At 36.9% G+C, this 24,692-nt stretch overlaps 2 protein-coding genes and 1 long non-coding RNA gene across 3 annotated transcripts in view; 2 read left to right on the forward strand and 1 right to left on the reverse strand.

Annotated features, from left to right (window-relative positions):
• Positions 1-15,185, forward strand: part of LOC136256871 (sterol carrier protein 2-like) — a 22,109-nt gene extending 6,924 nt beyond the window's left edge. The window contains exons 6-17 of the mRNA XM_066049934.1: positions 6,582-6,646; positions 7,825-7,951; positions 8,099-8,162; positions 9,591-9,677; positions 9,724-9,874; positions 9,927-9,978; positions 10,349-10,444; positions 10,898-11,165; positions 13,068-13,149; positions 13,359-13,485; positions 14,086-14,162; positions 14,992-15,185. Coding sequence (XP_065906006.1) covers positions 6,582-6,646; positions 7,825-7,951; positions 8,099-8,162; positions 9,591-9,677; positions 9,724-9,874; positions 9,927-9,978; positions 10,349-10,444; positions 10,898-11,165; positions 13,068-13,149; positions 13,359-13,485; positions 14,086-14,162; positions 14,992-15,087 — 1,292 coding nt within the window. The 3' untranslated portion in view covers positions 15,088-15,185. The remainder of the gene's footprint in view (positions 1-6,581; positions 6,647-7,824; positions 7,952-8,098; positions 8,163-9,590; positions 9,678-9,723; positions 9,875-9,926; positions 9,979-10,348; positions 10,445-10,897; positions 11,166-13,067; positions 13,150-13,358; positions 13,486-14,085; positions 14,163-14,991) is intronic.
• LOC136256874 (uncharacterized) lies at positions 2,543-3,229 on the forward strand. Its single transcript, XR_010701693.1, has 3 exons — positions 2,543-2,743; positions 2,855-2,914; positions 2,965-3,229. It is a non-coding gene; the product is annotated as an uncharacterized lncRNA (long non-coding RNA).
• A 4,595-nt stretch (positions 15,186-19,780) lies between the features above and the next one.
• LOC136256875 (immunoglobulin superfamily member 10-like) overlaps positions 19,781-24,692 on the reverse strand; it is a 40,658-nt gene continuing 35,746 nt past the window's right edge. The window contains exon 12 of the mRNA XM_066049936.1: positions 19,781-20,180. Within this exon, the coding sequence (XP_065906008.1) occupies positions 19,876-20,180 (305 nt within the window). The 3' untranslated portion in view covers positions 19,781-19,875. The remainder of the gene's footprint in view (positions 20,181-24,692) is intronic.

The following is a 24,692-nucleotide window of genomic DNA, read 5'->3' on the forward strand; positions in this document are numbered from 1 at the left end:
AGCTATTGTGGAATGAGGTATCCTGCTTTTCTTTTCTTTTTTTGCTTGCCTTATACTTGATTGCTTCTTCAAGACACTTTCTACAGCAAATTCCGTTTCTTCTTTTGTCCATTGCTTAAAGACTGCAACTTTGGGCTTGACAGCTCCATATCCCTTCTTGTGTACAATCAACATGGGAGCTACCTACAAAAGTACGTACCTCAAATATCATCAAAGCTAATATAATTAACCATTGGTAAAAACACAAATGGCCAGATTTATTGGTAACCTGCAACTGCAGGGAGTCTGTAACATACAAAAACACAAACAGTAACAGTGGCTTACTTAATGGTAGCTCACTGTTAGTTGTGGGGAGAGAACAGTAGCTTGACTAGCTAGTCTATATAATTGCTGAACTGGTCCTTCAAGTATTGAGTCCACTCAGAAGCTTGCCTGGAACTAAAAACAATCCTATAAAAGCAACATAGAAAAGCTGAAAAGCTGTAGTAGTCCATACCAGTTAGTATAGCAAACCAATGGATTAACAACGCGCAAAAGGCGAGCACACTTCCAAACTAGTCTATATGATGACAATAAACAGAATCACGTGTTTATTAGTCAACTAGACTACTGTCCATAGAGTGTCATTGATTGATTATTTTCAATGCACTTGATCTAGGAACTTGACGACCTATGTTGTTACATTAGAAAGGTGTTACACTATTTGGATTTGTAATCCCTATATGTGACTGTCTCTGGGAAAACCGGTCTTATCGCCTATTTAAAAGTATCGAGAAACGTCGGTTTTAAATATTCAGTGTGTTGTAGCTGGCCAATGGTGGTAGCTACGCATACCAAATTTTCACACGTTTTACAACAATTTCTTACCTTCCTGATCATCCAGTGAAGAAGTAGTCAACAGCTAAGTTTCCCGCCATTTTAGATAGTTTTTAAACCGAGGTTGTCTGTATCAGGCCAGCTCCAGAAGGGTGGGAGGTGGGGGCCCTGGAAGGCGGGCAAGATGGTGTTCAAAAATTGAAAAGAAACGTGCTGGGATGAATTAGACCAAATTATAAGCCATTCAGGACTCAGAACTGGCTAAAATGAAAGGAAATTTACAGCACAGGTCATTGTCCAACACCACGGAACTGTACAGCCACACACAGCCATCTCCTGGTTGGCCAGGGCTCCATCAAGACCCCAGACCACTCGTACGGCTCGCCACTGTGCTCTAAAAAAGTAGCCAGCAAAAGCAGACCACTTTACTCTGGTCAACTGTGGCAGTGAAACTTGATAGTGCATTCATTAAGCTTTGTGTTTGTGTGAAAAATCAAACTTCCTGTCTTGGGCGATAAGAACGGTTTTCGTAGATCCAGTCACATATTAAAATAGTTGTAATGTCTAGCCGTGTATTACAATCCGATTAAACATCGATTGCAGGTAGGCTTTAAAAATGAATTTCACTGCCAGGAAGAATTAAGCGAAATACTAATATACATAATTTGAAAAGGATAAGGGTTGCTCTTTGACATTGAGTGTAGAGAGACTCATTTATCTGGTTGCATTACGAGCAGTGCTACTTATCCGATAATAAGTATTTTTGTCAGATGATTGAGAGTATTCAGACACGTCACTTTTGCAGCTCCTACAGCCAGAGAGAGAAAGCTGCAGGTCTGATATTTTGCATGCAAAACTTAATGGCTTAATGGCCTTGACCTCTCCAAAGGCATAGCAAGAGCGGCAGGTTTTCTTTGTAAGTTTATAGAAATATCGCATCTGGCTGAACATTGGTGGCTTACTCTATGATCACGCATGAGATGGAAAGCAATGAAATTTAGGCTTGTTAGCAGTGTTTCTTTGTATCCATGACGAATTTATGCAAGTGCCTGAAGTTAGCCAGGAAACAGGGTAGCAGGGCAGCTGTTCAGCAGTGTTTGATGATGAAACATGTGTTGTGTAGGGGAATGAGCCAACTGATTGAGCCATCATAAATAATCACCAAGCTGTTATGTACATAAACAAGCACCTGGATGTTCCAACACAACAGTTTTACAGGCGCTAAAAAGCTCACACAGCAAAACAAAGTCCAACAAAACTTCTGATGAAATGCTGCAAATTTTAATATTGCAAAGTGCCCGAAATGCGAGATTAAAGTTCTCACGATAAAAAAACAGTAGTCCACCCTCATAATTAATAAAAGTGAAATTGAAATTTTGAACTACTGAATTGCTATCGTCAAGAGTAAATTTACTCTTGCTATCGTATTGAAATCAAAATCCATATCATACAGCACTAGAAGTTACTAATTTTCCCTCTTACTATGACATAGTGTGCACCTAATTGCAAATGATGTGGGAAGTGCTTTGTTTACTTTGTTGTTGGTTTTGTGGCTGCAATATTATGTCATCCTGTTACACAATGTCATGTGCTGCGGCATGCTCAGGGCTTAGCAAGGGTTATGTAATAGCTGTTAGCATGGATCGTGATGTGTTATGTGGAGCGTGTGATTGGATATAGTGTTGTGTGTGTGTGCGCGTGGTGCATGCGTGCATGCGTGCATGTGAGAGCTATAACACACTGCTGATGTGGATTATACATTATACATATTTTCTTTTCTCGAATTTTGGCTGATCCTGTAAATCTGCCTGGTTACCAAGGGTCTGTATAGAGCCTTTCAACAGTAAGCACTGGGTTTCAAATGAACCCCTAGTGCAGACAATTCTGTACAGTGCTACAAATGATGAGATTCACAAGGAAGCAAATTGTAAGCATTTTATGATCTTTCTTTTACATGTGAATCTGTGTTAGTAGTACTGTACGAAGTTGATTCCAAGGAATATGTGATTGTTGTCTTGCATATAAATGTCTTATTTAGTGGCCAGAATAAAAAGTTGCCTGAAAAAATGAACACTTCTGTCTAATTTGAGGCAATACGGTACGTAGGTCCTCGCAAAGAAGGGATAAAACAATATGTGTTGTTCTCAGTTGGTTCTCAATTTCTGTCTGCTGTTTGGTGTACAGGAACACCCTGCATAGCATTGACATGTTTGTGTGCTGGATGGATACTATTTCTCTTGTTCTACAACTCACTCACTATACCTACCATACACAACAGAGGCATCTTTAGTACCTGTTATATAACGTTGCATTCACGCTGTTACATAACCCTGGTAACAAGTTTAAATGCATTTGGTACAGTATCAATATATATCTTACCATAAATGGTGTCTGGCATGTCTTCCAGCTATGAATAACCACTAATATGTTACAAAGCAAGCTTTATGGAGTGTATTGTATTATTGTGAGTTGTGTAATATGTATATCTGTTGCTGTATGAAAAGTGGTTGGCCTGCTGTTAATTGTTCTACAAGTTATTGAAATATTAGTGTTGCGTATAATTTTTGGTTCCCACCAAATTCATTTGTTGGGTTCCTCAGACTACAACGTTAGTCCTACATATTTACGACACTAATTGGCTCTTGATATCTTGTGTCAGCTAGGTGTGGAGTAGACGTACTTTCAACAGATGCCGTAAACATCTTTTGAATACAGTTACCATAGCTTCGTGTCACTCAGTCTATAGTGGAATATGTAAAATCTGACACATGTTTTAGAAGTGTTTGCGCAACGTAGTTGGGGTGGTTACTCTAAAAATGTAACTCGTTACATGTTACTTGTTACTTCTGCCATGTAACGTGCTACAGTTACATATTATGCACAGAAAAAGTACGAGTTACATATTACTGGTTACTTTGAGGGCTGTAACTAGTAATAATTACACATTACAATTTTTTGCTGCCAGCTATAAAGTAAGTCCAACGTTCTTAATACAAGCTACCAGCCTACAACTGCAAGTGACACCAGCAAGACACAGGTTTCTCTGGTGTAATTCAGCTACAAAAACATACTTTGCTGTAGCCTCAAAGGCACTCCGTATATACTATCACGCTTTGTTCATGCCTGTAACTCTGTCTCCAGTGCTGTCTGAGTCCAAAATGCAACCAATCGCACAATGCGCCTTAAAAAGAAGTAATGCCTTACATTCATTACTATTTCCGGAGGTAATATCTGTTATATATTACTCGCTATTTCATCGTGTAACGCATTATATTACTCGTTACTCCCTAACTCTGCGTGTGAGAGTGAGTGTGTGCGTGTGTGCGCGCAGCACGCACACATGCATATGTGTTTGTTTTTGTGTGCATACTGTGTGTACTGTGTGTGTACCAGAGATACAGTACAGTTCTGTGGTTTCTACTAAGACAATTGGACAAAACTTCAACAATTGGTTGGGTTGTTGCAGTCAAGTTCAATTATTATCCTATGTGTAAGAAATTAATGCCTGTGAAGTCTATTACTAAAGTGAAATTTCTGCTATCTGATAGCGTAGAGGAAAACTAGTTATGTGTAGTGTTGCATTGATATTGGCTACTAGCCGATTACTCGGTTTTGATTAAATCAAAGCTGATGTTAATCTCCACTGTGCTATGTAATATAGTGATGTGAGGGAGGCTAGACATAAGTTATTTAAGGATTTTAATTGAGTTATGTGTTGTGGTTTTGTGGGGGAGGCAAGGCATAAGTTATTTAGGCATTTTAATTGAGTTATGTGTTGAGGTTTAGCAGTGACCATAGTAACTATCAGGTTTTAGGCCAAGCCCAAGAAGTTATAAGTTTCTATGTAGTACCAGCCACTTGTCTCAACTCTTGTCTCAACTGTATAGCAGTAGTAAAATGTACTTAAAACCTGTTTACCATGAGTAATTTTTACTTGTGGTATATATCTGATGAGTGTTAGCGATAATTATTAGTGTGTATCTGATTGGTTATGAGTGTCAGCTAATTCTATTGCTTAATATCGGAATAATTAATCAGCTAATTTGGATATCGATGCAACACTAGTTAAGTTTTCACATGATGTAGCTATGGCTTCACATTTGGTAAGTCTGCTGGTTTAGAATGTATGTTCTGTGATTAACCTAGGATGAACAAACATGGTGAATTATTAGCAATTAGTATTATTACCAATTGGGAAGTACTCATAAAGAATAATCATAACTATGTGATATGTCTAATTCATAGTGTTAGTACAAAGATTCAGTCTTCTTATGGGCCCAGAGGAGGTTGGAAGCGTAATAAGCGCACCGAAAAATTGTTCATGTTAACTGCATTTTTTGAGAGTATAAGGTGGGGTATAGCATTGAAGAAGGGCAGCAACATTGAATGGTGGCCGTGATACTCATTTCTAACCTTCTTCATCTTGGCTAATTGTTGCTATCATTTGCCTGGGGGGTGTTCTTCATCTTTCTAGTCTCGTACTATATAGGTCTCTTGTGATCCCTGACTAGTGGTATAGTGGTACAACACAATAATCGTGCACTTTTTCATAAAAGCATGAAACTTTCCATTATTTACTCTTGGTAGTAGTACTCCTCATGACATAATTTTTTTGATATAGTGCCATTGCAGATTTGACCCTTGGTGACCTTTATGGCCATTTTTCCCAGAAATTTGATCTTTTCCGTCTTTATCTCCCTGATGCATTAATTAACTCATTAAAACATGGTACCAATATAAAGATTGAACAAAACAACTTAGTTTTTATTTGAAGTTAATAGGTGATTTCATTCCAAAGTTATGATCATTTATACTACCTATGAATTTTGAGATAATTTACCTCCCCATGGGTAATTTAGATCCCAAGGGCAGGTAAACTCGAAGATGATAAAACAACAAAACGGAAGTACCTATTAACTTCAAATAAAAACCAAGTTGTTTTGTTCAACAAGACCTTTACTTTGGTACCATGTTTTAGCTTGTCTATTAATGCCTCAGGGAGATAAAGACAGAAAAATTTCTGGGCAAAAAATGGCCATAAAGGTCATCAAAGGTCAAATCTGCGATGGCACTATATCAAAAAATACATGTCATGAGGAGTACTATTTATGTAGAAAGTTAGCTTTTATGAAGAAGTGCACAATTTGGCTAATTTTGGGGGCTATGCCGCTATACTATATATAGGGTGCATGTCACTACAGTCTTAGTCAAGTATGCTGCATACGGTGACTTCTTGGGTTTTTATTTTGAGTGGACTCCTCTGTCTATCTTTCTAGCTCATCAACAGAGACATTTACTGCATCATAGCCTGATGCGAGATCTCATGTGATTTATATGTAGCCCAAAGTTTGAAAAACTAACCTATTCAGTGGGGCTTAACAGAGCTTATTGTGCCAATGCTATGTACTTGTCATATTTCATCAATTGGAAGGTATTTCAGCACCCAGAGGTCCGGTACGCTTTTCAATGCAAAACTATTGGACTCATGTGCACGCTTCCACTGTCGTGGGTCCTAGTTGGACACATTTATAGTATTCTATGATTTATATCACTTATTACACAACCACAGTACATTTTACTGAACAAGCAAAGCTAGAAACTAGAAATTGGTTGTACACTTGAAAGGAAAGTTTAAGGTAGAAACACACTAGCTACATGTATGTCTGTCTGCATCTAGGACTATATGTTAGTTATGTGCATACTACTACTCCAGTATATTGTTGCTTCATGAGTTCTTGACTAGCCTATTACATTTATTGTTACAGGTTTGGTGGAGTGTGCACTTGCTGTTGGATTTGAGAAGATGGAGAGGGGCTCTCTGACTACCAAGGTAAGAGTCTGCTTGCATTGTGATCTGTGGTGTCTCTTAAATAACACCCCTTACACCACCCCCTGTACCTGCTGGCTATTGTATATCCTAACCGTTACCATTTGAACATTGGAAGCACACACTAAAGAGGCTGGTAATAAGGTAATTTCTATTAGCCATGCGTCCTCTTTAATTAATCAACAATGGGTTTTGGCTGGTTTCTTTTGTATGTACAAGTGTTTGTACTACAGTTGTTGCAAGTGTATACTGATAATAAACAATTGTAGTGTGCGTGTGTGTGTGTGTGTGTGTGTGTGCGTGCGTGCGTGCGTGCGTGTGTGTCTGTATTGGCAGTACCCCTGATTCTGCTGTATGGTGGAGGGGACTTCCTTGCATTGGCTTCAACCCAACAAGAGTGCTTTACATTATACATACACCACACTTTGCACAAGTTTCTGACGTAGGCTCCTGCTATTGTTCACCCTCCTGAGGGGTCCTCTCACGTGACCTAGATTGTATTCAGCTGGGTGAGTGTGTATCTTCCTTGGAGGGTTGGGGCAGAGGTGATAATCTCAAGAGATATGATGGTCTCCAGACATACTGAAGAAAAAGTGTATATGTATGTGGCAAAACAAGATTATACCCTTATATCTCCTGCTTTGTCTTGTTCATGTACATACAGTACTTTAGGTGGTGTGTGGTTTGGCACATATTTGATAGTCGGCAGTAACTGATCAAGTTACCTTCTTAGAAATTGCTTTCCTTTCCTGGATGGTTACTAGCTGATATGTGTGGAATGTTTTTAGCGAGTGGCTTTAATTGACAAATTATCAATGTGTGTAGCTGACTTTCATACACCAACAAAAGTTATATAATATTATGTGGTAAAGATTACATAACCAGTTCTGTCAACTGTAGTCAATGTATGTAACACAATACCCAGTGCAACCTAAGTGTTTTGGTTGCCTTTGGGTTGATCTGTTGTAGGCAAATGGCTGCATTAGGTAGAGACCGTTGGGTCCCTTTGTACAGTGAAGTTGTCTAATAAAATCCACTGTACATATATTATAGCCAATTGCCACTAAATCCCCAAGTGTGTTATTTTTATGCAAAATGACCTGCTTAATGGGTATGAATATACTTGTTCATACTGTACGTATTGTATGTGTGTATAAACACGTACCATCTTCACTACACAGTATGGTGATCGTACTAATCCAATGGATAAACATGTGGAGGTAATGATGGATAAGTTTGGGTTAGAGTCCAGCCCCTTAACACCACAGATGTTCGGCAATGCTGGCAGGGAACACATGGAAAGATATGGTTCGTAACTCTTTTTTGTTGGAACAAGTTTCCTCCAGTTTGTTAGCAAGCCAGATTTCTAGTCTGTTCATTGTTTTAGTCACATCCAACTTGAGTAATGGTTTCCCAAATAATGCTTACCATATATTTTAATGTTTCATTCTTTAGGTACAAAGCCAGAGCACTTTGCCAAGATTGCACACAAGAATCATTTACACTCAGTCAATAACCCGTGAGTGGTGTGTGGAGTTCACTAACTTTTTTGTAAAACAATTCAAGAAATTGAGTATGAGATTGGTTTATAAAATGTCCGGTATTTGATCAGTGTTTATTGGCTTCTGATTTGATGACTATTTTTTATAAGGTTACAGCAATCTAACTGTTTTTAGAAAGCACCGCATTTATTTTTAGGGTGACATTCATATACATGCATAGATGAGATTAGCAAGTAAATGTGCTTTATATTTCTTTGGACTTTGTTTCAAACAATTTCCTGAAACTGTAGTGGTCCGGTATGCACTTCTCAATGACATCTTCACATGTTAAGATGATGTAACCATATAGTAATGTGTTGCTGGTGATAAGTGGTAATGAATATGTTTTTAGGTAGGTCAGGCAGCAGTGAAGGATGTTTGTGTAGTTGGTGCATGCAATGGTTATCACTGCATATGTAGCTGAATAATATCTCTCTGAGTGTATTGTGCGTCTACATGTGTGTGTGTGTGTGTGTGTGTGTGTGTGTGTGTGTGTGTGTGTGTGTGTGTGTGTGTGTGTGTGTGTGTGTGTAGTGTAGCATAGTGTGTGTGTAGCATAGTGTGTGTGTGTGTTGTAGTGTAGCATAGTGTGTGTGTGTTGTAGTGTAGCATAGTGTGTGTGTGTTGTAGTGTAGCATAGTGTGTGTGTGTTGTAGTGTAGCATAGTGTGTGTGTGTTGTAGTGTAGCATAGTGTGTGTGTGTTGTAGTGTAGCATAGTGTGTGTGTGTTGTAGTGTAGCATAGTGTGTGTGTGTTGTAGTGTAGCATAGTGTGTGTGTGTTGTAGTGTAGCATAGTGTGTGTGTGTTGTAGTGTAGCATAGTGTGTGTGTGTTGTAGTGTAGCATAGTGTGTGTGTGTTGTAGTGTAGCATAGTGTGTGTGTGTTGTAGTGTAGCATAGTGTGTGTGTGTGTTGTAGTGTAGCATAGTGTGTGTGTTGTAGTGTGTGTGTGTGTGTGTGTTGTAGTGTGTGTGTGTGTGTGTGTGTGTGTGTGTGTGTGTGTTGTAGTGTGTGTGTGTTGTAGTGTGTGTGTGTGTGTTGTAGTGTGTGTGTTGTAGTGTGTGTGTGTGTGTTGTAGTGTGTGTGTGTGTGTTGTAGTGTGTGTGTGTGTGTGTGTGTGTGTGTTGTAGTGTGTGTGTGTGTGTGTTTGTAGTGTAGTGTGTGTGTTTGTAGTGTGTGTGTGTGTGTGTGTGTGTGTGTGTGTGTGTGTGTGTGTGTGTGTGTGTGTGTGTGTGTGTGTGTGTGTGTGTGTGTGTGTGTGTGCGCGTAGTGCAGCATAGTGTGTGTGTGTGTGTGTGTGTGTGTGTGTGTGTGTGTGTGCGTAGTGCAGCATAGTGTGTGTGTATTTGAATTTTGAATAATTTTAATTTGATAATTACTGAGTCTTCACTGTGTTTTGTCCATAGCAACTCACAGTTCAGGGATGAGTACACTCTGGAGCAGATAATGCAGTCGAGAGAGATACATGCACCTCTTACTAAACTACAGTGCAGGTATATATGTGGTGTTTGCTGGATAGTATTGCTATTCTCTACACAGTCCCACATCAGATGGAAGTGCTGCTGCCATTTTGTGCAGTGAGAACTTTGTACATCGTTACGGGCTGGAGTCTCAGGCTGTTGAGATTGTTGCCATGGACATGAGGACAGATTTTCCCAGTACCTTCAAGGACAACAGTTGTATGAAAATGGTGAGTAACTTTATTTAGTGATGCTTCCTTCACTATGTATTGGTGTATGTAGGTGGGATATGATCTTACTAAGTCAGCTGCTGATGCTGTCTTCAAAAAATCAGGTGAATATACGTACTGTGCATGAACTCGTACTAATATTGTACTACTTGTTTTATGCTTTGAATTGAGAATGGATCCTTGGTGATGTATTATTTTAAAATAGAGTGGGATGGATTTCTGTTCAAAGTGGATTAGTGAAATGTCATGTAGTTCTGAGTTTGACAACTATATCTTATCAGAATTGTGATGTTCACGATGTATTGAAGTACAGGTGTTATATTACTGGGTGTGTTCTCCCCCCACACTTGAATGTTATATACTGTAGTTGATTGTATTATTAGGGTACTGTAGTTTTGTGTGTTCGTGAAACAGAATCACTCTTTGAGGCACAATAGAATCTTCTAATGACCAGGTGTTATTACACTCTTACAGGATACACTAGAGGAGATGTTGATGTTGTTGAACTACATGACTGTTTCTCCTGCAATGAGTTGATAACATATGAAGCATTGGGACTGTGTGCTGAAGGTGTGTGTAGCTGTGCGTGTGCGTGTGTGTGTGTTGTACTGTGCAATTGACGATTCAACTTGAGATAAAATTTGGCAGACTCATTGTCTTTATTTAGTTTGGTAAAAATTAAAATTGTATAGCATGGTATGTGTAGTGAATGAGTGAGTGTGTCGTTTGTGTTGTATGTGTGTGTAGTGTGGGTGTGTTATATATGTAGTGATGAGTATTGTCTCCTTACTGTTGTACTGTGTGAGTGTATGCAAATCTGTCAAGTGGTTCAATTGTGTCACTACTATACCCACACACATAATACAACACTCTAAATATTAACTGACCAGTACCTGTTTGAACCAAAATGACCAAGAGAGGTACAAGCTATAGACTCACTTTGTAATATCTGTGGTCTATCAGTGGTTTGTAGTTAGTAGCTCTTAGTAGTATCGAAATAGTGTACTACTGCTGTATGTATAGGTAAGGCAGGAGAGATGGTTGACAGAGGGGACAACACTTATGGCGGCAAGTATGTCATCAATCCTAGTGGAGGTCTCATCTCAAAGGGACATCCTCTGGGTGCCACTGGGCTTGCTCAGTGTACAGAGCTTTGCTGGCAGCTACGAGGACTGGCAGGAAAGAGACAAGTCCCTGGGGCAAAGGTGGCACTACAGCACAATCTGGGACTAGGAGGAGCTTGTGTTGTTACCCTATATCAACTGGGGTTCCCGTCTAGTAGATCGTCCAGGTAATGATACTGTATATATGTATCTAGGAAATCTGTTATAGCAATTTTTTGAAAGCAAAATTTTTATTTCAATACATTTAAGGATTAAAAATACAGGATCTCGATAGATTGAACCTTGAATGTTGCAGTGACTGTTCTATTAGAGTATTTTGTGTTTTATTATAATAAATTAATGATTGTTTAAACTCTCTCCTTATATTTTGTGGATAAACAATGCTACCGATTAAAATTTCTCTATTTTAGTACCCACAAGAATGCCCAATTACTATTAGAAATCTGTTGACCAATTATGTACTTTAGCATGAACATCTTGTTAAGATCACATGAGAGAATATTGTGCAATGCATTTTCATGACAAGGTTTGTAATTTTGCTGTAGGGTAAGTCCATAGGGACAATAATTAGAAAAAAAAGTTATGCCACTGTGTAGAGCTACCAAAATATAAGCCTATATGGGTTAGGGCTGAGTGATATTATCATTTCAGTGATATTTTGCAATATTTTAAAAGTATTGATATTGCAATATTTTGTTGTTAACTATCGTGATACCATGCCTGTACATTACTGTCATTAAAATCCATTTGTTATGCAGTACTTGGCTAAGAATCTTTGTAAGTGATAACCTGCAGACGTGTGAACGCCATGACATAACCTCAAAGCATGTATTACAATAACTGTTACTGTTGTTACTGTAAACAACGATGATAGTGGCTAGTTCGCTATCACCTATAAGGACTTCCTGCAGGAATGCTGAGCAATACACCATGTAGCACCAGCTATGATTGACTTATTTGTAAGTATCGTGAACTATTCATGGTGGCTTTAGTATCGATCGTGATATAAAATGGCAGTATCGCTCAGCCCTAATATGGGTTTAAGGGTTAAACGTGACCTTCTCAGACTATCAGCGAAAACCTGACTTATTCGCACAAGCATGCATTTTGAGAAAAACAAAATCTAAAACAAAATTATAAAATACATTTGCTGGAAAAAAAATGCAAGTTTTTATCAGGCCATTACTCAGAGAAGGAAGACTCAAATCGATTAACCTATGCACCATCTTATTTGTCTGCTCATGGAGAGTTCGAAAATCTTTGTTTCGTTTCTGTAGCCCTAACAGTATGCGTGTCACATGCATTTGTCTACAATGTGGTAAAGTTAACAAGATCATTGTCATTTCTTCAACTAAACCGCCTTCATACCCATGTGCATAAGTGACTACAGGGTTGACACTATACATTGGTTAGATTTGCTAATTCATGGTGAACATTTTAAGCCAAATTCCAATGTTGTAGACTAAAGCAAACAGAAATTATGGCTACAAATATAAGCACCTGTAGTTTATTTCCTGTACAAATTGATTGTCTTACCATTCCTAATAATTCCAAAATTACTCACCACAGAAGGGTGATCCATTCTTTGGACACTGCTGATAATGCTGAGAAAATAAATAATAAACAACAACAAAAAAGGGAAGTTGTGCGAACAAGTCAGGTTTTTTTTCTGAGATGGTCACAAATGGTAAAGCAGAATGAATGTACAGTAGGAAGAAAGACTTAAGGTGAATCTCAATAGTGCTATCATTCAAACATGTAATTTGTGCTGGAGGAACAAACTAACTATGAAATTTCATCTTGTCTACTCGTGCAGTCATTTACATCTATAAATAGAGATATTATTTGGTAACATGTCATGGTAGATGTTGCCGTCAATAAATTCTTCTAACTGTTCATTTCGTGTATGGCGTCTACCTTACTGTACTAGTGTCCTAATAGTGCAGCTAGTGTATAAATGATCACTTATTAATCATTCAACTTATTATATAATTTAAATTACACAACTTAGAGGTAATGTATGTGTATCACTTGCTACCTAACACTACTACTGTACACTTCTCCCACAGGAGGGTATCAGCCATGCCAGTGGCAGGTGGTAAAATGCAGTCTGATGAAATCTTCCAGGAGATCAAGAGAACTGTTGATACAGTAAGTGCCATTGTTACACTACCACATGGCTAGGATTTTGTAAACCTTAAAAAACAGTTTTTACTATTCGTTAGTGGCTTTACAATTCTCTATCCTTAAAACCAAGAAATGCAGTTGTAAGCTATTGTCATGCATTAACGAAACTTTATCCACAATATAGTACATATACTACACCACATGTGCCATGTAAGTTGTGTTGTGTTGTACAGGAAGGTGAGACACTGGTGAAGAAGGTTAAGGGAATATTCCTGTTCAAGATCACTGGTAGTGGAGGTACTGAGTCACAATGGTTGGTGGACCTCAAGAAGGGGAAGGGATCTGTTAAGAACAGCGGAGGTGAGTAGGTTTTGGTGTTGTGGCTCCATGCACGTGTGATTAAACGGTACTTACTGTAGGTTAGTGCTGAGCAATATGACAATATTTTAGTCAGCCCGCGGTATCTGTTTTTGATATTGTCCAATATTTTGACTACCGTAAATACCGTGGATTCTAAAACAAAAGTCTTATAATAAAAAGCTAAAATAATAATCCTGTATGAAGAAGTGTACTTGCAGTGCACATGGATGGATATGTATATACTGCTATCGGCTTTCAACACAATTCTACCGTTTTGAAAATGATTATGGTCTAACTCTTATGGTCTAACTCTAGAACTACAGATCATCAACTAGTGCATGCTGATAATTAGTTATACCGCAATATCAAGTTGACAATACTGTATTATTTATGAAATATCAAAACTGCTCAGCACTACTGTAGGGGTATGTATTTACTTCATTATGTTTGCTTTGTTCTGTAACAATTCACATGTGGAATAAGCTGAAAGAAGTTTTGTTAATGGATACAATGGTTAAAAGATTTTATTTTGTAATATTAAGTATAGTTGATATACCTGCCCATGTAGTGTTAGTGTGATGTTATTATTCTTTGGTGCAGGTAAAGCTGATGTCACCGTTAAAATCAAAGATGCTGACTTTATGGATTTAGTTTCTGGCAAACTAACACCACAAAAGGTTGGGTATGTGTACAACTTGGGCTTGTAGTGTGAAGTGACTGCTCTATTAGAGTGTTTTGTGAATTGCAATGCTAATCCACATTATGCAACGAACAACAGATGTCAAGCTGCTGTTATATGCAAATAGCATAGTTAATAAAAACTTTAATATTTATCCGCAATGACATCACAATGTAGAAATGGCGGCGATAGTGTGGGGACTTTGTACATGGTTGTATTGGGAGAGGTGGCGTTTCATTACATGGTTGTGTTGGGAGAGGTGGCGTTTCGCTATGATAATGTTAACATACAGCAATGAGGGGCAAGGTGAGGCATACATGCTTACTTACAAGACAATGCGCACCGTTTTACATCCGTATCAAAACTTGGGTCTGGTTTCGCCTAGTGTGATTATTTCGCATTGCAAAATCACGCTAACTAGCCTCTTACCTTCGTTATCCAATGTTCCCATGTTGTGAAAGCCACAAACAATGCTCATTTTAGTTCTACGAATAAAAGCGTGACGAAGTCCCCACACTAACATGGCCATTTTGTCAATTATGAGGTCAATGCGGATAAGGTCCATTGTATATGTGATACGATTATTATGTCAGTGTCTGCATCTAGTTGGGTGTTGAGGCCAAGTATCCAAATGAAACGCTGTTTTGCAACATAACCACTTAATAACATGGGCTCACTAAACAGCTTGCTGCTAAGTAAGCCTAGTTTCATTCTAAGAAATGAACCATTCTCTCCTTTTTCGTGTGACGTAATGTGAATTGTGTATAATATTTTAGGCTGTTTTGTATATTACCATCCATGTATATGTGTTTCTGTTATGTTCACAGGCATTTTTCAGTGGTAAATTGAAGTTAGCTGGTAACACTGCTATGGCAATGAAGCTACAAAGTATCATGCCCAAACCAGAGGGGGCTAAACTGTAGTAGCTATGTGTGAATTTATATGACATATGTAACACTTAAAACACAATGTTTACAATGTATATTACATATTACTTGATGTCTAAATCTTTTTTACCTGACAGGGCAGTTATAGCAGTTATAGTAGTTTACTGTAGGGATATGGCAGTTATACTGACATAAGTTTGGGAATAATAGGGTGTGTGTGTGGGGGGGGGGGGGGATCAGTCATTGTGCTGACATTCTGAACTAAGGTTTGTATTGTGCTCATTTTGCTACTAGATTGAGATACTCTAATAAAGCAGTCAAAGTCAGTAATACTCTAATAAAGTGGTCGGGTAAAGTATATTTTGTGACATTCCATAGAAAATCCTTGCTGCATGGTAATGTCTATATTGATCCCAAAATAATACCACTGTTTTTTTTGTCAACAATGCCATTTTATTAGACTGATGATTCATTCTTCTTTTGGCTGGCTGTTATCTAGACTATTTCATTTCATAGTTGTGGTTACAGAAGTAATGTTGTGTGTAGTTTGTCCTCAATTATGTGAACTATTCCAAACATTAAGAATCTGAATGAGCAGAAAATCAATATTAATTTTTGCTTAGGTTCAGGCCACACAATTGGTTTTATATTTCTGGTCCTACCAACTTCCTGAAGTTGACTAGGTTAACCAGGCTTGTGTTTAAAAAAAAATTTTTTAAATTTATTTATTTGGTGCACTATGTTAGACATTGCAGTACACGAAGTAACATACTGTAGTTGTGTAGTAAGTTAGTACATCTTTACATAAAAAGTGAATTTACAAGTTGCAAAAGCCTTACAACTTTATAAAAATTTAAGTGCAATTGCATGTGATGATTGCATAGCAATAAATGACCAGACAGGGAACCAGAAATAACTTTTCATGGCCTCAGTGCACAACCAGTTTCATTTTTACACGAATACTGGCATTAATATATAGATACAGTGTTTTGTAAGTTTGTAAAAAAACAAATAAAAAACATGTATTACATGGACTACTGAATTGATGAGTACTGACTGCTCTATTAGAGTGTTTTACTCAATTTTGTCTGCAAAATTATTCAGAGTGGAGTGGGACCTGCATTGGGACTATTGGCAGCAAATTTTGGGAGTTGGCAGACCTGCTACCATTGGAAAAAAAACCATTGGTTCTATATCTGTAATCCATTGTTGGATTGCTGGTGTAAATTGTAAGCTTACCTGAAACTGACCTGTATATTAAGTTTTCTTGATTTTCCAGCTGCAGAAGGATATAAATTATTTGGATTATGCAGGTGTCAATATTAAGCCTCTCCCGCAGTGAACTCTACAGAATTGAAAAGTTACTAAATAATTGTGGATACACCACATTATAGTATGTTCATGTTGAGCTGAATCCTCTAAAACATTTAATAACTCATAGATGCAATTACACACAATCTTGAAATTTGGCTCATCTGTAGTACTGCTTGACCCGCTAAAAAAGTTTCAAAATCGTGAAAATACATTTCCAATGGGGAAGCCATATAAGTATAGTGTCCATTACAGCCCTTTCCCAAACTTGTAATGGAGCTAAACCATAGGTGTCTGTTGTTGACACCTTTGCTGTTACCAATAATCATCTGGTTGGTTGAAATGTTAACTCTGAGAAAAAATCCACTTGTAATTTTTAGCTGTTTTTCAGGATTCAGCTCAACTTGTATACATACTATAACAAAGTTTCTATATATAAAATATGAGACATAGTTTAGAAAAGTGAAAGTTGTAATGATTTTCAACCTAAGTATGGCACAAAGTACAATCCAAACCATCATAGTACATGATTTCACCTGCTTTATTTTTATACATGACTGCTGTATTAGAGTATTTCAATCCTTAATACTTACTAAATATTTGTGGCTAGATACAACGGACTCAATTCTGCATGTATGCAAAAAATATCTCAAAACAATCTTTATGATTCAGGAGATTGATTTCCCAATGGGTGTGTGGGCTGCATAAAAGTGGCAACTGGTTGATAAAAGTAGTTAACTCATACAGTGTGTGTGTGGAGTACTCAGCACATGGCGCATGTTTTCTGTCTAGGGGCATTCCACCCACAGGGAATTTTTTAAAACACATTTATAACAAGTGATCAAAGTTGGGAGGTTTGGGGGACTTATTACTACAGGGGCAAACAAAACAAAAGGTGCATGCATTGTCAAGATCATAATTAAGTTCAAAATGATTCCAGAGAAAGTTTGTGATAGTGGATAGGTTAAGATTGTAATATATTATTGGTAAAACATTCTATATTTGAGGGAGTCTGCTGAAGTAGAATTAAGTTGCTGCTGGAAACATTGGTATATACTTCTTACATGTTGCAGTTTATTGCTATATTCTAATTGTGTGTTTGATGAAGTGATAGTCAGTGATAATGCATTGGTAGGGAATTTTAGGCTTTTGATAAAAAACATATCACAGATATCCAGATTCCAAAATGTACAGTAAAGTCAAGATTTATAATTACTGGTAAAGTCATTCAATATGTACTTTGTTGCATGATGCTGAAGCTGTTCTAGTTGTCTAATATCTTTTAATAGGTATGGTTTCCATATATAGTGTTGAGCAAAACAGTAATTGGGATCTAACAAGTGTATGATATGCTATGAGTGTACATGAGATTGAGTATGGTAAATCAAGAAATTTATATATAATAGTTGTTTCTTTGATATAGTAGTTATGTTTGTTGAAAAGGAACGTTGTAATAAGCCTAACATCTGTATAATAGAGCAGTCACACATGCTGTGCGCTTGAGACACTACAATTAATATTAAATGCTCAAGCATATAAATCAGATGGCTGCAGCTGCAGGTTCGAAGCTGCTCAAATGATTTTTTCTCCTCTCGACACCTTTTCAAATATACTTAATATAACAAATTTAAACAGGCTGTAGGACCGGGTGTTCTACAGACCTTCAGCACTTGTGCTGTAAAGCCTTAATAAACATAAGTAAATAAAGTTCAGTCAAGTAACTATATCTAATTTCAATAATTACTATAATTATAACTACTTACTCCTGGCCACTGGCAATGGATACATATGCCAGTGGACTTTAAGCATACACTAGATCTTAAAGACTACTTGTGATTATATTGTACACACCTTGTTGTATGTATGCTGTAAAGTAAATAATAAATAAAATTGAGTATTTCATAAAGAGTGACTGTTCTATTAGAATATTTGTATACCGTGTCTGACCATTTTATAATAGCATTGCGATCTTTTTCATGCAAAATGTGCTATGTAGCTGTTCCTCAGTGTTCACTTTTCAAAAAACTCACCTATTTTGCCAGCATTTTCTAAATATTTTGCTACAAAAATCTGTTCATCCCTAACTGTATTTGACTCTACAGCAGTGGTAATAATGTGGAATCATTCTCTACAGCAGTGGTAGTACTAACTGTTATTCAATGGTGCAGCATAAATGCTGCAGTATAGTTTGATTGAAGAAGCAGAGTTGAGGAAGTTACGTACTTCAAAACTAGTACAGTAATACATTACATATTACTATAGTTACTTGATTCACAAAGTGACATATTAAGGATTGCAACCTTCAAAAGTTGTTACTTATTTAATTCTATTACTACTATTAGCCTGCATGCTAACAACTCTGAAAATGCAACCTGACAAGCAAAATTACCAATTGGAATTTGTTGCAATTGCTTTCAAAGATTCTCAGTTTAATTCCAGCAGGTTAGGGTATCCTGCAGTAGTTGTTGTATTACATCTCCTTTGGAAAGTTGGAATTTAAGGGGATGGTGTACTTTCATTGTTTATGTTGATAAAGAACTTCGTATAACACTTTTAAATGTTAAATGCAATATTCAAGTATTTTACGGACAATACAGTTTTCACGCTTTGTGTGAAGCTTGATTAAAATAAGGTAATAAGGGTGCATCCCACAGGCACTGTAGATGCTTAAAATTTTACTCAATTTTTTAAACTAACAGAAGTTATTTTTAGGATGACCTCTCAAAAGGAATTGACATCCTGTGATTTAGTACTTACTTTTAAGCAATTAGTATGGCAGGATGTTTGGCATGTGAGATAGCAGTACATGCACAGGTTAAGAAGAGGAGATTCAATTTCAGCTCACAGACTGGTTTGTTCCTTATAGTTTTAATAATGGATGTTCTTTTAGATACCATTGACTGTTCTATTAGAGTATTTCAATTGTTTAGTAATTTTGTCTTCAAACTATAATTTTGACCCCTTCAGTTGATACATAAAAGAGATTACCTCTTCCTCTTTTCATTGCCCACGTATGCTTGTGATGCAATTGTACCTGTATTGTAGCTTCTACTAACTTTCTAGCTAGCACATTGTAAAATTTGGGTACTCAAGAGTTTGAATAGCTGCCTTTTGACAATGTAGGCTAAAATTCATGTCTGGTGTAACCCATATTTCTAAGTTTTTTTTGATATGTTGTTGGGAGTGATAATATGATCAAATAAAATGAGTAGGCAGTTTTGTTATGTACTTTACAGTATATAGAGAATAAATGAGGTGAGTGATTATTGGTATTGTGGTATAACATGTGGTGCGGGTAAGTTGTAATTGATATTTAGCTGAGGGAATAGAATTACAGATACACCAGACTTCATTACTACATGTAGCTAATAGAGCTCTAGTAGCTATGTACTGAGTAAAAACCTTCACTGTTAATCGCAAGGAATTTTATCATGTACTTAGATTACAGAATAGATGTGTCAATGAAAGAATGTACTAATATGAGGTACCACTAACACTACACCACTGTTTACACTAGTTCACAATCAGCTGAGCACACTGTATTGTTGTTCCACACTTATTAGCAGCTGCACAACAATACCACTTGGCGTATGTTTGTTTAGCACTCGGAATAAACAATGTTGAAAACGTTGTAGCTTGGCCCAAATATAGTCTGCTAGAAAAATATGTTCTTGCAGTTGAGGGAAGACTACTGCCATCCTGTGTTTTCCAGTCATACTTCAGTCCACTATAACTAACTGCTAAGCAGTAAAACAAAACATCTTCACCTTGGTGCACTGTAATCATCTGAGGTGGTATGATTATCTCTGGGCAAGGAACTAATCGATAAAAAGAATAAATGAATATGGTAATACTAGATAGTAGAGATCACAAAAAGTTTTTTTTTGGTTCCAAATACAGTCTACTAGAAACCAACCTCATACTGTAAACAATGAAGGTTTGCACCACTTAAGTATGGAAAATCAGCATCTGAAGTAGGTTGGCAAAAGTTGGTGAATTTATCATGCAGCCAATATTAAATATTTAATTGGATAATGCATTTGGCAACTTCCTTTGATTTGCTAATGTTGTTTTACAGCATTACCTTTACAGTACCTATATTGGTTGGGTACTATGTAGCCCAACACATGCCTCCCATAGCAACCCAATATTTAATGCTTGTAATTGTTTTCTACAGAACTTAATTTTCTACAGATTTGACTGCTGACTGACTGACTTAATAATTCCCCAGGCAAGTGTAATCCAATAATAAATAATGCTATAGGTTTGATTTTTCTTTGCTAAACGTTGCTTTGCCCTTTCATATTGTATGCCTTGAGGGTACACCAGAATTCAATGCTAACTCATATAACAACACACACATACCATAAAAACACAAGATTAGATGGGAAAATATTTGGCAAATTGAACAACTTGTCTACTTGACAAATTAAAAAAAATTGACGGTTCATCTTGCTCACAGGGGCCCATGCTAAACATGGGTCGCATTCAAAATTTCAGATGGTGTCAAGCATCATGAAAGCCCAAGCAAGCTCAAGCAATAGCTTAGAGTGCATCCAATACCGAGACCATGAGTGATGTAGCTACAGTAGCTATCTGGCATGGGATACATCAGCTGGAGTAGGAGAATGCGCCTTGTATATAGGACAGCGACAATTCATAAAATGCATAAAAGGTAGAGTATGTACAATGACCATGTCCTTACCTCAACTAAATTGGTTCTAGTAAAAAGTTTGCAACTACATTGAACATGTAAGACTACACTTTCAATCCCACAATATAAAGGTTTATGTCACTCAATAAAACAAATCTAAGTATACTGTATGCTTGAACTAGTTTGCCATCAAAGACACAAGCAAACTACTTTACCCTAGTTCTTCTTTTGTTACATAATTGGAAGTCCTTTACGCTGCATCTAAGGAAAAAATGGAACCAGGCACATGGTACATATTAGATAAGACAAAAGTAGTACCTGCATACTACTTTTAAGGTAGAGGATAGACTTCAACTTTGTTTTACCTTAGACTACAACAAGTTTGATGCCGAAATTTGATTGGCTGAAAACGTGTTGTAAATTCCATAGTGCCACACTTATGTCCATGCTCTGAGGCAATACAAAACATGGCAATTACGCATCTGTAATATTGGTAATGTATAGGTGTTATTAAATGGGTAGTAGTAACAGCTGTACTGAATTAGAGTAATGGGCTTGTTTGTGCTAATCAACACTACATGGCTTGTTTACAAGCAGCTATCAAGCAAGACACAACAATGAGTTGTAGTCCAATTAGTTATACTTCGAAACACAAAACGCTGGCTACGCATGGGCATTTAAATGGGTAGAAACAGCCACACTGAACTAGAGGGAGGTGTAGAGGGCTTGTTTACGATAAATATTTTGTTTACAAACAGCTGTCAACTCCTGTAGTCTAAATAAGTTTGATGTTGAAAACCAATGTGTTCTATTGGATTTAGAAAATGCTCAGGAGTCAAGCAAAGCAAGGGCGCTACAGGGCCTTTGAGTTTTCTAAATTCTGTAGAACCCTGGCTCTTGATGTCTAACTTTTACTTATATAATAGCATGCATATTTTGATTTTTGGAAGATAATGAGATTTCTAAAAGACCCTGCTAGTAAGGCTGTACCGATATCACATTTTACAGCCGATACCGATATCTGATATTTATCGTCTATTTCTGATACAGGTTTTCTAATAAACTAATATTAAATATTCAGCTGATACTTAATAATTGCAACCGATATGTATTATTGTGAGATATAGCATAATGAGATTACATAACGTAATCACTATGGCTGTGTCGAATTTACTAAATACAAACCAAACTTGTCTGTTTTTGGTCAGTATTATGTCAGAGTAGTATCATACAACAAAAATGTATTACCAAAAAAGTGGTACAAAAAACCTTCAAAAACGAAGCAAAATGCATAAACACTTGGAGAATTGAACCCAGGGCTACTCACAGTGTAGTCCAGGATCTTACCACTCGTCTACAAAGTCACTTTAGCTAGCTAAGTGCTTTTAATAGTACTTATAGTACTTTTACTAGTACTTACACTACTCAAGTGAAGTATCTGTACTATAGACTTTGCAATTTACCAATACCGATACTCGTAATATTGGTACTGATATCGATATAATATTGGTACTGATATCGATATAATATTGGTACTGATATCGATATAATATTGGTACTGATATCGATATAATATTGGTATCGGTACAGCCCTACCTGTCTTTAAACTGGTTAGAGACCTGCTAATAGAAACATTGCAAGTCTCACTTTTGATCATTGATTTGCTATGCTCACCTGAACATATTGCAGGCTAACAGGTAGCCAATCATCCAATCCAACATGAGTTCGATCACTCCATTCATTATGGGTTAAGGAATTCAACTATGGGAGGTAGATTCTAATGTCGTAGCTACATTTGTTATGATGAATGAACAATCCAGAAATGTGAGAAGCCATGCAAGCAAGAAGTCAAAAGAGCTACCTAAGTTTATGCATTAATGTACAGTATCTCCAAGTTTACACGCTTATTTGGAAACCTATCATTTCCTATAATTAACCATAGGAGGCCAATGAAGCAGTGCACTGCCACCATTTACAAACTCACCAGCCTTTTGGGGTTCCGATGAGTGTATGCCCTCTGCTCTTTGTTTTTCCTTTTGTCTTTAATCAACAGGCTTGAGCCTATTATGCTCAAAATTCTACCTTTGTTCCTTCCAGAACTTTCCAAAAATTTCTTCTATTATTCAATTCTTATTCTCATTTCTAACCTGTTATTCTTATATGCATGCTGTATAGCTCTAGTCATCTTAGTTTTCAAGATGCTGATATCATTAAATTTTTCCAGAATTAATATACAAGGTACAGCCATAATTAATTATATCATATTAAACATCAACTTTTTAGCCTATGTAAGTAGTTAAACAGAGTTGCAGTAACAAATCAAAAATTGTGATAAATTGTGTATTGCACTGCACTTGTAACTACATGCTAGGCTATTAGATAATAATGTGTTCAAAGACTTGCAAAAGATACACTGGTATTAGATGCACAAGTTTCAGAATTGCATATAATCACGCAGTTAAATCCTTGATACTGGCAGCAGATTGTTAACGTGTAACAACCTGACTGCTCTATTAGAATATTTGAGCTTTCTATTAAAGTACATCAATATTTTAAAGATTTTTCAGTCCATATTCCTGGTACAATAATTGAAGGGGTCAGTGGAAAAGGGGACATGTGCCATTTTAGATCTAAAAAAATTAGAATTGTCTGTTTTAGCCATGTGAATCTAAGTAAACAACAGAATTTAAAAGTTCATGGCAGTCTCAAATTAGGTTTTAGCAAATACTACAATAATTCAATTATGTTCCTAAAGTCTGTTTAATGCCCACTATGTGGTCACCTAAATTTTCAAATGGCACTTGTCCCCTTTTGCCGCTGACTCCTTCAATTTCAGCAGTATATATGGTAATAATTATCATCATTCAATAGGGGCTTAACTCTTTATTTTATATAATCAAGAATCTCTTGCCCTTGATCATTCCAAGAGACACACCGAATAATTTCACTGATTATTCCCGTGGATGCCCGATAATTCTAAAATTGTTCCAGAATTATTCTTACAAAACTGGTGACCTATAGTTCTCAAATTAGATGCAAGTATATCAATCATGCTGGTCTTCATCCTTCTTCATGCAATGAAACTATAATGAGCCATTAATTTTCCCTATCAGCAACTTCAGGTTCCTTTAGCAGCTCATTTAGATGCCGCAAACTTATTTAAGCACTTACGCACACCTTTTAACAATCTATCACAATGACACACCCTGGTACTGTTATTATTGGCCTAGCTGTGTTCATAATACTAAAATATGACTGAAATAGTGACACACCCGCTGGTAGGTGAACGGCTGGCTCGAGATACTCTAATACAGCAGTCACAAAAATGAACAGTCACCATGACATGTACAGCTGTATGCTATAACAAAAAACACCACCATAAATTATTTAAAAAAACACTCATTACCAATGCAGGGATTTTCCCACTGAGCTATGCTGTAATACCATCATTCATCTCTTGTTTCACTACTTTTTATCACTTGGATGCCTACTTCATTTTTTAAATTAATAATTTTTGAATCTTAGCAACCTTCCTACCAACATTGTATTTATTTGTTCAGAATGTGTCCCGTAAACTACCTAGTGTCCTTCTGGCCTATGATAGACCAAATGAAACGTGTGAAAGTATTGAAAAGAAAATTGACTCAGTAGAACTTTGTACCATTTGACTCAGTAC

This window comes from Dysidea avara, chromosome 5, assembly GCF_963678975.1.
Source record: "Dysidea avara chromosome 5, odDysAvar1.4, whole genome shotgun sequence".
NCBI classification, from domain to species: Eukaryota; Metazoa; Porifera; class Demospongiae; order Dictyoceratida; family Dysideidae; genus Dysidea; species Dysidea avara.